Below are 12,646 nucleotides of genomic sequence, written 5' to 3'. Positions count from 1 at the left end.
TCTTCATTGAAGGTGTTCAAGATAGAGTTCTATTTAACGAATGTTTAGGAGTTTCAATATGAGAAAGAGATTCATAGGCAAGCAAGGGCTAGACAAGAGCTCTAAGGTCCCTTGCATTTATGTGATTCTGTTATTCCGCAGTCTAATAAGACAATAGGGAAGACTGGAAAAAAATCAGTTAAGACAGCAGCTATTTCTGACCCTGTGCCATAGATCATCCCCACTAAGAACTTTTGATGTTTTTCAGTATCTCAAACCTCAGGCAGTTCACAGCAAAACTTGGAATAATCTCTTCCACAGGGAACTGGATGCATAGACCTGCCTGTGTATGAACACACAAACACACGCACAGACCAGTGGAACACAGAGAAACCCTCCTAAAACATCAGATCAGAGCTTCATGGCATTGCTATGAAGGTGTCTCATCAGATCATTGTCCCTCATTCCATCCACTAAGCTTCATAATAATATGATGGGCTTTTATAACAAGCGCCAGCCAAAATCCTTCTTATGGGTTCAAATCCCATCTCTGTTTTCTGCATCACTGTGACCCTATCACAAGCCCTAATGGATCTGTTTTTTTTTTTTTAATGAGCATAAAATGAGGTTGGAATATGTAAGGTCTCATCCAAGCTCCAAGTCAATAATCTAAGTCAGGATGTGTCTCTGGTCTTCATCCCCAAATCCAGAGCTCCGGATTCAGTCTGCTAACTACAGAGTGGGAGAGAGGCTCCTGCCAGTCCAGATGCCCTGGCTTCCATCATGTGGAAGATTTGGGGAAGGAAGGAGAAAGGGAGGACTTACTTGTTACCCTTGATGGGTTTGTTGTTAACAGTTTGCCATTCGGAAGAACCTGCTTCCCGAGAATATATATAATATCCCAGGAGCTCGGAGTCACCCGTCACATGGTCCCAACTCAGGGAGACGGAAGTTTTTGTGTCTCTGAAAACTTGGACTTGAGCCGGAGGGGGAAGAGTGGCTGAAAGAACAAAGCAAAGCAAAACCACAAGATGGGTAAGGGGTAGGAGGGGAGAAGGGGGCTGGGTCCTACGGGGCAGAGGCAATGGAGGAGGAGAGTGGCTTGTGGTCTCCATTGCCGCTCTCCTTCCCTCTGCCCACCAGGAATACCCACCTGGCTGACTCCCGAGGCTGATTGGTTCGCTGGGCTCGGAAGGCTCACTCAGACCATAGCGGTTTGCTGCTCTCACTCTGAATCGATAGGCCTTCCCTTTTTCCAGATCCAGGAGCGCGAATCTTGGAGACTTCACAGGGGTCTCTGAGCTCACTGCCTCCCAAGCTTCACTGCCTAGAATTGACTACAAAGCAAGCAGACAGTCAGTCCCTGCCTTACTCTCCAAGGTGATAGGACAGTGCACAGTAATATGACAACTATAGAAAAATAGTGGACAGTCCCAAAACATTTTTACTGAGCTTTGGAGGTTAACCCCGCAGTCAGACATGCAGAAAAGAGTCCCGGATGTGCCTGAAACATGGGCTCTGAAACTGTGGCTATGTGATTGTCAGCAAGTCACTCAACTTCTCCAGGACTCAGCTTTTCCTCTCCAAAATAAAGATTATACTATTTGCACTGTCTCCTTCACAAAGGAGGGCCCTCAGATCCACAAGGAAAAATGCTTTTCAACTTCTAAGTTCTATAGAGACACAGCAATATTATTTCTCAGTCACTCCATCCCAGAGTAGAATTTTATCTTAGATTGATTCTTAGAAGCCTAGGATATAGGAGACTAATGTTTTCTAAAGGCCTTCTCAAATGATGACTCTAACTCTCCTTTCAGATTGTGTGGCCCAATCCCCCATCCATGAAGGGGGAAATGTCTGGGTCTCCTCACCTTCTCCAACAGGTAGGTCAGATCTTCTTTGCCTCGGGGACATGGCTCATCCCAGGACAATAAGACATAAGCTTGTCTAGTCTCGCTGGCTCGGACATTAGTGGGAGGTGAGGGGATGATCACCGAATCTACAAGGAATCCAGTGAAAGTACGGATCAGTTCATGGTTATCTTTAAGAGGGGCTCCTCCTCTCATCATCCCAAACATATCATAGCCTATCCTTTCAATATTGAATTTTAATTGTTCAGACTTCAGGGAAGAGGTCATTCAATATATTACATAGTTTGTGGGACAGGGATATTTTCATATTTTCAAGTGAGAGTATTGGTTTTTATTTTCAGATCTGAATAGTTTATGTTCTAATGATCCTTTTAGCTCTGACACCCTATGTTCTAAGGTTCTACCTAGTCTACATTTCTGTTTTAGATATCCTTTTCAACAGTCTATGGTTTGAGGTCCCTTTCACATCTAACATTCTATGCTCTAAGATTCCCTTCAGTTCTAATATTCTGTGTTCTAAGAGCCCTCCCAACTCTGACATCTTGGGTTCTAAGGGCCCTCCCAGCTCTGACCTTTTGTATTCTAAGGACCCTCCCAACTCTGATATCCTGTCTTCTAAAATCCTGTCTAGCCCAATATTCTATATTTTAAAGATCCTTTCAAATTTAACATTCTATGTTTCATGGTCCTTTTTACCATTAATATTCCTCTAAGATTCTATCTCTATATTTTTTTTTCCAATTTTGACGTTCTTTGTTCTGAAATTGCTCCTATTTGAACATTCTAGATTCTCAGGCCCCTTTCAGCAGTAAAATCCTATCTCCCTCAAGAGAATCTATGTTTCTTGTGATCAGGAACTTTTTAAACCTGTTAAGTGCTATATAACTCATAGCTAACCCCACCATCATAATATCAGTGTGGTGGCAATGGTTTGTACAGAGTTGGTTAGATTCCCATTTGCTCAAATCTGAGCCTTGTGATTGCCACAGATGACCTGGGGCCCATGCTTCTTTGGTATTATCCGAGACATCTCCCCTGCCCCCAGCCAAGGATGATGTTAAAATCTCACATTCTTTGCCATGGCTTAAGGTTACCTTCAGTATCAGCTTTGCTGACTGTGATGTTCCTCCCAAAATCAAAAGGGATCACTAGGACAGAGAACAAATTTGCATTAGAGGGTGTGAACATTTGTGATGGAAGGGCTGGCACCGAATCAGGACCATTATTTCTTCTTAGCCTTTTATTTCACTTACTCTTTCTGGGTCTCAGTGATCTTCTCTGCAAAATGAAGAGTTGGGCTAGATATAGGTTAGTTTCCCTCCCAGCTCTGTTATTCTGTGTTCTAAGGTTCCTTCCTGCTCTGGATGCTCTAACATTTCAGGATTTAGAAAGGGGGCTCTTAGGATAGGAAATGTTCTGTGCCTGTAGCAGAATGTGTCCAGGCAGCCTTATTTCCTCTGTACATCTGCTTCTATCAGTCACTTATTCAAATATTACTTGTCTCAAGGGTGTGTGTGTATGTGTGTACACACATAAATGTGTGTGTCTTTTACCTCTAATGAGAATGGGGGATCCCTGCAGATCACCCTTCAGAAAGGGAGCACCCTGGAAGCAAGGACCATGTCCCATGGCAAACTAGTATGCCATCCATCAGTAGATACTCTCCAAGGGCAGAGTTATGCTCTGGGTCTCTTCTGTCTCTCTCCCACAGTGTCCAACCTCTTGTTTTCCACTGTTCTAGTTTCACTCATGAAGCTCTGGGAAGGTTGTGACTGGCCCACTGGGGTCCCTGTACCTACCTGTCTTGCTCTCGGCTTCCTTGGAATCTTGCATGGTGACCAACTCCGTGGCCTTGGAAGGGATGCTGCTGCCTGCTTTGTTGATGGCTCTCACGCGGAAGCGGTAGCTCTGGCCCTCAACGAGTCCTCGAACAGGGCACCTGCAGGTTCCTCCAGGGGCCTCGTGACAGATTTCCCATACCCCAGACTCTCCCTGGCACCTAATATCAGAGGTAATTCGAGTTCTAGCTCTCCAACATGGGCACCGAGCCTCCACAAAAAAGAGTCTCATCTTTTATATATCCTGAACATTTAGATAGGACATCCTTCCCTGACAATGCACATCCTTCCCTGAAAATCCAAGCCCTTTTCCTCTCATTTCCCCAGTAATCCAAGCCCTTCTTCACTTTCAAACTGTGGATTAAATCTTGCCTCTTCCAAAAAAGTTCTCCTTGCTTAGCCCTACCATCATCAACATCCCTGTCTACATTTCTGATCTGTTTGTCCTAAAACATGTATTAATCTGCACTGGCTGCCTTGGTCTTTTATAAGCCAGACCCCCTTCTTCCTGCCCTTGTCCCCTATTGCCAGTCACTAGGTTGAATAAAGCAGTTCCTTCCTATGACTTTTCCCCCCTCATTAGATACCCCTTCTTCCACAAATCTCCAGGGCAATTCAAGTGATTCACTCCACTGTATCTTCTGACTTTATCCTATTCTGCCTTTTCAGGAAACGAGTCCTTTTATAAAGATCTGGGATTAGGGAAATCATTTTCCTTTTCTAGTATTTAGTTTTCTCATCTATAAAATGAGGGGTCATGAGTCAAAATGATCCCTAAAGTCTACTCTGATATTCTTTTTCTGTTTTACCCGTGCTCTAAGGTCTCCAGCTTCCAAATGCAGTATTCTAAGGCTCCTCCCAGTTCTGACATTTTAAATTTGTTCTAAGGTACTTCTGTTCTAAGATTCCTCCCAGGATCTACATTCTGTATTCTAGGGTCCTTCCCAGTTCTGACATTCTCTGTTCTAAGATCCCTCCTAATGTGTACATTCTATGTTCTAAGGTCCCTTTTAGCACTGACATTCTAGATGCTAAGACCTCTTATTTTAGCTCTGAGATTCTCTGTTCAAAGGTCCCTCCTAGCTCTAACAATCTGTATTTTGTGATCCCCCCCAGTGTCTACATTCTGCCTCCTACATATGATATTTTTATGTTCTAAGGTCCCTCCTAGTTCTGACATTCTGTGTTCTAAGTTCCCTCCTAGTGTGTACATTCTATGTTCTAAGGTCCCTCTCAGTCCTGACATTCTGATCTTAAGACCCCTTGTTTCAGCTCTGACATTCTCTGTTCTAAGGTCCCTCCGAGTTTTTACATTTTCTGTTCTAAGAGTTTTTCCAAGTTCTGACATTCTCTGTTCCAACATCTCTCCCAGCTCTGCTGTTCTGAGTCCTTTTATACCAGGAATTCTGTCTCCTGTGTCCCCTTGCAGACACAATTCTTCCTGGGTGAGAGAGAGGTTCTAATTTCTGGTAATTGTCCCTTGCTGCAGCACCCACCTCTCAATGGTATAACCAATGATGGGGCTGCCGCGCGTGTCGCTGGGTGGGACCCAGGTCAGGATCAGGCAGTCTCTATTCACATCATGACACTGGACATTCAGTGGGGATCCTGGAGCCCCGGCTTTCTCTGCAAGTGCATCTGAAACAGAACACTCTTCAGACTACAGTACATTTCTAACCCCTTGCATCATCTCTCCATCCTTCACCCTCACCTCCATCTTCCCCTCCATTGTCCAGATCATTGTTCCTTCAGGAGAAAGGGGCCAGTGATGTTTGTGACAAGATTAGACCCTGGCCTAGTTTGATTCCCCAAGTCATCCCCAGCTTCTTCCCTTTCTAGGTTTCTTGGTGACGATCATCTCAGACCTGCTCCCTCCTCCACCTCCATTGCTCCTTCCCACTGTCCCCAGAGCTTACCTCTCACAAACACGTAAGCACTCTGTTCCTTGGAGCCAAAAGGAGAGGGAACTTGGATAGTGTACAGTCCTTCATCCTCTTTGTAAGCACAGGAAACTCTCACAGAGGCCTGGCGGTCCAAGTACTGGAGCTGTCGCCTCTCAGAGACTTGTAGCAGCTTTCCTGAATCAATCAATCAGCAAACATTGATTAAAACACTATCCATTTACCAACCACCATGCTAGCTGCTGGAAATATAAAGACCAAAAATTTAGTCTGACTTTGAGGAACTTACATTCAAATGAGGGAGATAATATCTCCTGCACATATCATTTCTATAAAAGAAAATTTTAAAACCTGACAATTTTTAGGGGTTAGGATGGGGGAGAAGTTCCAGAGAGACTTTCTATTAAGGGTAGTATTTGAGCTGAATTTCTAAGGAAACAAAGATTCTAAAGCAGAGATGAGTAGTTAACGTATTCCTGGTATGGAGGACAGTTTGTGGGACATGGAGTGTCATGTGTGAGGAACCACAAAAAGTTCAATCTGACTGGATGGTAGAGTGTGAAGGGAGATGATGTGAAACAAGCTGGGATTTAGGGGCAAGTTGTGAAGAGGAAGAGTTTCTTTTCAAAAGGGAAGGAGGATCCTGCCTTTGGGGTTGGAACAAGATGGTATCTGTCTAGCACAAGAGAGAAATCTTGCATCTGTCCAAAAATAAGTGTAGAAGCAAAAATATCAGGAACTCAAAGTATACATTATTGAAATTAAGGCAGAAGATTTACCTAAAATTTACCAGGAATCTGCAGGTGAAAGCCATTGTTTAACGATCAAAACAAAAAAGCCTACATACTTGCACACACTGGGAGACTCCAGAAGAGAATGCCATTTTTTTAATGACCAGACAAAAATGAAGTTTGTTCTTATAAGACTCCCATTGTGTGCATATTTGTGATATATTTTGCTCATCCTAAAGGCGGGGAAAGAAGGGGAATAAGCATTTATATAGCATATATTATGTACCAGACTCTGTACTGAGTAATTTTGCAAATATTTCATTTGATCCTTACCACAAGTCTAAGAGGTAGGTGCTATTATTATCCCATTTTATAATTGAGGAAACTGAGGCAAACAGAGATTAAGTAGCTTACTCAGGGTCACACAACTAATAAGCGACTGAAACCAAATTTGAAGTCAGCTTTTCCTGATGTGACCAGCTCATCTAAGTCCTTGAAGTGGTATAATACTATTATGATCTAACATTACAAATTGTATCTTTGGGATCATAAAAAAGGGAAAAGGACCCACATGTTCAAAACTATTTGTGGCAGTCCCTTTTGTAGTGGAAAAGAACTGGAAACTGAGTGGATGCCCATCACCTGGAGAATGGCTGAATAGGTTATGGAATATTATGGTTCTATAAGAAATGACCAGCAGGATGATTTCAGAGAGGCCTGGAGAGACTTAAATGAACTGATGCTGAATGAAGTGAGCAGAACCAGGGGAACATTGTACATGATAACAACAAAATTATGCAACAATCAATTCTGATGGATGTGAAGTGATTCAGTTCAGTGATTCTTTTCAACAGTGAAGTGATTCAGGTCAGTTCCAATGATGGAGAGAGCCATCTACACCCAGAGAGAGGACTGTTAAGTGCGGATCACAACATAGCATTTTCACAGTTGCTTTTTGTTTTCTTTCTCATTTTTTCCCTTTTTCATCTGATTTTTCTTGTGTAGAATAATTATTGTGGAAATATGTATAGAAACATCGCACATGTTTAACATATATTGGATTACTTGCCAACTAGAAGAAGGGATGGGGAAAAGGGAGGGAGAAAAAAAATTTGGAACACAAAGTTTTGCAAGGATAAATGTTGAAAACTATCTGTGCATATTTTTTCCTGGATAATTTTCTTTTCCTTTTTTTTTTATTAAAGCTTTTTATTTTCAAAACATATGCATGGATAATTTCTCAACACTGACCCTTGCAAAATCTTGTGTTCCAAATTTCCCATTTCCCCCCTTCCCTAGATGACAAGTAATCCAATATTTGTTAAACATGTTAAAATATATGTTAAATCCAATGCATGTATACATATTTATACAATTATATTGCTGCACAAGAAAAATCAGATAAAAAAGGAAAAAATGAGAAAGAAAACAAAATGCAAGCCAACAACAACAAAGAGAGTGAAAATGATGGAAACTGAATTTTCCTAACCTGTCACCAATCTAAAGTGAAATGTGCTCAGAAGGCAGTTAAATGGCACATTGAATAAAGTCCCAGATTTAGAATCAGAAAGATCTTTATTCAAATCCAGACACAGCCTAGTCAGGTGATCCTGGGCAAGTCACTTAACCCTATCTGCCTCACTTTCCTCATCTGTAAAATAAGCTGGAGAAAAAATATCAAACAGTTCTTTGCCAAGAAAACCCCAAATGGTGTCATGAAGAGTCAGACACAACTGAACAACAATAGCAAATTTCCAAATGTTTTTCACTCTTTAGTGTGAATCCGTTTTCTCTAAATGAATTGAAATTATATATTTTGATATTGACCATGGGTTATTTACTTTTTTTTTTATCTGGGCATGAGTATAAGAATTGTTCTACACTTAGTTCATCCTTGAATGATGGATCCAGTTTGTTCCCAGATTTTTCTGGCGAGGTAGTGACACAGGGCAGCTAGTGACACAGTGGATAGAGTGCCAGGTTCAGAGTCAGGAAGACTTATTCCTGAGTTGAAATCTGACCTCAGATACTTCCTTGCTATGAGACTCTGGACAAGTCATTTCATCCTGTTTGCCTCAGGTTTCTCATCTATAAAATGGGCTGGAGAAGAAAATGGCAAACCACTCCATTATCTTTGGCAAGAAAACCCCAAATGAGTCACAAAGGGTCAATCTTTGTAGTTGTTGAGACTATTTACATCATTCACATTTTAGGGTGTTTTTGGTTTGCAAATTTCCTTTCCTCACAACAGTTCTGTGAAGTATGAGATTAAAGTATTACTGTCCACCTGTTACAGAAATGGCTGAATGACAACTAAGGACCTGCCAGTATTTGTTCATCCATGGTGGTCTTTGAGAGCCCAGGCTCCCCCCAAAGTTATGAGGAGGCCCTGGAGGAGATCTTGGGTGAAGACTGGGCGTATTAGCAAGTTTCAGTGTCCCTAACAGGCAGTTCTTGAATAATAATAATATTCAGGGCTTCATCTTTATCCTGTCTGGCTCTATACCTCCAGTTCTGAATCCAGAGCTCAGCGCATAGAGAAGTATTTGTTGAGTTGAACTGAATAAATACATGAAAGGAGGACTATGTAGTGGAAGCTGGGACCACTGCATGGGGGAAAGTGCAGTGAGGGAGGAGGGAGGGGGCTGAGGGCTTCTCTGGGGCTTTGTCAAAGTGAGGGAGGACCTCTGTGTTGAAAGATTTTTCACGAGATTCCAATCTTAGGGGATGAGAGCTCAGTGAATAGGCAGGAGAATCAGTGAGGAGGGAGGGGATTCAATGAAGGGAGGGTGACACAATGATGGGGGCCCAGGGAGGAGACAGGCCCATACTAAAGGGATCATGGAGGAGTTATAAGGATCACTGTGGGAGATGGGGGGGGTCAGAAATAGGGCCACAGTAAAGGGATCATGGAGCAAATGGGAGAATTGGAGAGAGATGAGGGCTTAGTGAGAATGTAATCAGAGGACCACAGTGAACAGACTGGAGACTCAGTCAAAGATAATGTGATCCTAGATTTTAAAGTTGAAAGGGACTTTAGAGATTGTGGAGTGCAATTTTCTCATTTTGTGAATAATAACAGCTTTAAGGTTTACAAAGTGCATCTAACTATATTCTCATTTTATTCTTACAGCAATCCTGTGAGGTGGATGCTATCATTATCACCATTTTGCAGATAAGAAAACTGAGGTTGAAAGAGATTAAGTAAACTATCACACACCTAAAGTTTGAGGCAAGATTTAAAGTTGAATCTTCCTGCCTCCAAATCCTCCTCAGCAAAGGGATGACTTCTCAGTGAGAGGTGGAGGGATTCAGTGAAGCAGTTAGGGGCTCAGGGAGTGGTATCAGGGCTCAGTGAGGGAATGGGATGGGAGTTCAATGAGTAAAATGATAGTCTCTAGCAGGGGTCCTCAAACTACAGCCACGGGCCAGATGTGGCAGCTGAGGACGTTTATCTCCCTCACCCAGGGCTATGAAGTTTCTTTATTTAAAGACCCACAAAACAAAGTTTTTGTTTTTACTATAGTCCGGCCCTCCAACAGTCTGAGGGACAGTGAGATGGCCCCCTATTTAAAAGGTTTGAGTATCTCTGCAATGCCTGGCACATAATAGATAGCTGCTATTGGCTACACGTTGATTGATTGATTGATTGGAGGGCCCAGCAAAAGAGAAGGGAAGACTTAGTGAGGGGGCTGGGAGCTCAGTAAAAGAGTCATTGTTCCTTAAGGGAGGAAGAAGGGGTTCAATGAGAGGATGAGGAGTTTAATGAAGCGATAGGAGTTGAGTGAAAAGATGCAGCCCATCATGGGGCGGCACCACAGTGAGAGGAGTAGGGCTCAATGAGAGATGAGAGAGATGGAGGCTGCGTGAGGAAGGTGGAAGCTCATGAACCCAATCTAGCTCTTGCCTATTTCCTTTCTCCATGGTCAGTATTATTCTCAATCTGCCCAGATTCCCCTTTTATTCCCTGATCTGGACTTCCCTGCACTAACCTCTGTACATCCCAGTCTGCATTTCATAGCTCAGCATCCCATATTCTGGCTACTCTCTGTGTTCCTGAAAATATCCCAGGCCTTGTTTTTACAGCTGCTTCTGGGGGCTCCTTAGAGGCCATGGTCCACCCCCTAAAAGACAGCTGCTGGCTTCCTGGGCTCAAGGACTTCTCCTTGTCCTTGGGGCTTCAGTGTAGGCTGGGGAGAAGAGTATACAAGGCAAGGAGGAACTCATTCTTTCTTTGGCCCAGACTAACTCTTGCTAGGGGAGGCAGTCAGTGCTAATGATTAGCCCCCTCTCTAAAGCAGCTCCGATCTCCTCCCACACGGGGCTGGAGGTTGGTCTCCATCACTTGGGTGGGCAAACTAAATCTGGGACCCTGAAGTGCCTCAGGGACCTAAGGTTACCCTGGAGAGCTGAGAGCAGGATTAAAGGGAACCCAGCAAATGCTGCCTGGCCACCTTTCCCCCAGTTCCTGGGACTGGAATCCTTTAAAGTAGTGGTATGGTGGAAAGAATGTGGAACTGAAAGCCTTGGGATCACTGACCATCCTTCAGAGGCCAAAGTCAACAGGACTGATCCCTCACTTTACAGATGAGGAAACTGAGACTCAGGGAGTAAAGAACTTGCTTAAGGTCTCAAATTGAACCATCTCCATCTTCCCACTTTGGGAAATCCTGAGTTTGAATCCCACCTTTGACACCATCTCTGGCCCCGTTAGCTCAGCAACAACATCTCTTAGCTGTAAGATGAGGGTACTAATCATTCTAGCACCCACTTCACAGGGTTCCTGGGAGAGGATGAAATAAAGCTCCTCTATGTAAAGTTCTTTGCAAACTTTAGTTATGTAATTCTCAGCTATCATTTTCAAACCTGGCCTCCAGAAGCACTTTGTGAATGACCCCTCATCTCCTTTATTTGTACCCTTTTATTGCTTGATTTGTATAGGACTCAAAGAACTTGGGCTAAGTCTCCTTCCTTTGACCCATCAGACCCAAAGGTAGGGATTTTCTTTCTCCCATTGGATTGGAAAACCTCCAAAGGCAGGGATTGCATCTCCTCAGAAGACTCCCCTGGAGTCATCCCCAGGCTCTTTCCTCAAGGGGTATAATACATACCTACAGCTGGTGACTTGGGGGAACTGAATAGACAGGCTCAGGCGGATGGGAAATATGGGGGTGATGATAAGGACCTACCATCTCTGAACCACTGGATCTTTGTCTGGCCATCAGGCACATCTTGAGTGAAAGTACAGGTCAAAGTGAAGGGCTCCTTCTCCCTGGCAAAAACAGGCTGCAGCACAGATTCAAACTCAACATCTGGGCCAAGCAGAAATCCTACAGAGAGAACACAAGCCCTTAGGTCTCTCCCAGAGTCTGGACCTGGTCCCGGTTACTGCAGGGGGTGTCTAAACTGCCCTTGTCCAAGCCACTGATAATTTCCATGTTAGTTTCTGGGCAAATTGTCATATCTCCCCCTTCTCCAGGAGACTGTAATCATTTCATTTGAGATTTTCTACAGACCAAACTAATAGACTGTAAGTTTTATAAGGTTAAGCATGATATTGTTTTTATTTTTGTATTTTCATAATTGAGCATTAGGGCCTGGCAGATGCTTGGACAAATGTTTGATGAATTGTTCAATTGAATCTGACACTTTCTATATGATTTACTACCATGACCCACTCTTTTGGTTTGTTTGAACAGCCCTGGAGCATGCCGGGTTATAAAATTTCTATCAACTAAATCAGAAAGATATACGAAAGCACGTTGAATTCCAATTTCAGGCAGCTAAATGGGAAATCTCAGACTTTATGAGAAGCGTCCATGATTTATACCTAGCCGCCCTTCTCCCCTTTCCATTCTCTACTCCTTCCCTCCCCACCCCGACCCCATCCTTACTTTTAAATATCTCTGAATCGAAGCCAGACTCTTTTCCCAGGTATTCTGCAAAACCAAGAAAGATAATCAGAGCTCTAAATAGATGATGGCCCCAGACGCTTATGGAGTCAGGAGCTAGGTTGGGAATCAGGACCCTTAGCTACCCAAGCTTCTAATTGGGACAGAGGACAACAGAGAACAGGAGAAGCCTTTGGAAAGTGTGAGGAAATAGTTTCTTCTCAAGGACAGCCACTCTGGGGCCAGGTTGATGACAGGAGCAGATCCATCATCTAGAGGGATTGCTTTTTCCATTTAAGTGACTGGGAACGAATGTTCCCTTGAGGGCATTTAAGTGCTCAGCTGTGACTACCTCTTCTGAGGGGATGGGGCAGGGAAGGAAAGAGTCTTAGAACATAAAAGATTAGGATGTAAAATGTCAGAGCTAGAAGGATC

At 43.3% G+C, this 12,646-nt stretch overlaps 1 protein-coding gene across 2 annotated transcripts in view; it reads right to left on the bottom strand.

The window, feature by feature from the left end:
* Positions 1 to 12,646, bottom strand: part of MYOM3 (myomesin 3) — an 80,465-nt gene that overhangs the window by 46,028 nt on the left and 21,791 nt on the right. For both annotated transcript variants that reach the window (XM_051988229.1, XM_051988230.1), the window contains exons 8-16: positions 12,215 to 12,259; positions 11,510 to 11,650; positions 5,605 to 5,766; positions 5,185 to 5,326; positions 3,650 to 3,849; positions 2,945 to 2,998; positions 1,851 to 1,978; positions 1,133 to 1,316; positions 805 to 979 (exon numbers count right to left, since the gene is read on the bottom strand). In XM_051988229.1, coding sequence (XP_051844189.1) covers positions 805 to 979; positions 1,133 to 1,316; positions 1,851 to 1,978; positions 2,945 to 2,998; positions 3,650 to 3,849; positions 5,185 to 5,326; positions 5,605 to 5,766; positions 11,510 to 11,650; positions 12,215 to 12,259 — 1,231 coding nt within the window. The remainder of the gene's footprint in view (positions 1 to 804; positions 980 to 1,132; positions 1,317 to 1,850; positions 1,979 to 2,944; positions 2,999 to 3,649; positions 3,850 to 5,184; positions 5,327 to 5,604; positions 5,767 to 11,509; positions 11,651 to 12,214; positions 12,260 to 12,646) is intronic.

The sequence above is a fragment of the Antechinus flavipes genome, chromosome 3 (genome assembly GCF_016432865.1).
Source record: "Antechinus flavipes isolate AdamAnt ecotype Samford, QLD, Australia chromosome 3, AdamAnt_v2, whole genome shotgun sequence".
NCBI lineage: Eukaryota > Metazoa > Chordata > Mammalia > Dasyuromorphia > Dasyuridae > Antechinus > Antechinus flavipes.
Note: the sequence above shows the minus strand (reverse complement) of the source record. Positions and strands in the feature narration are given on the sequence as shown.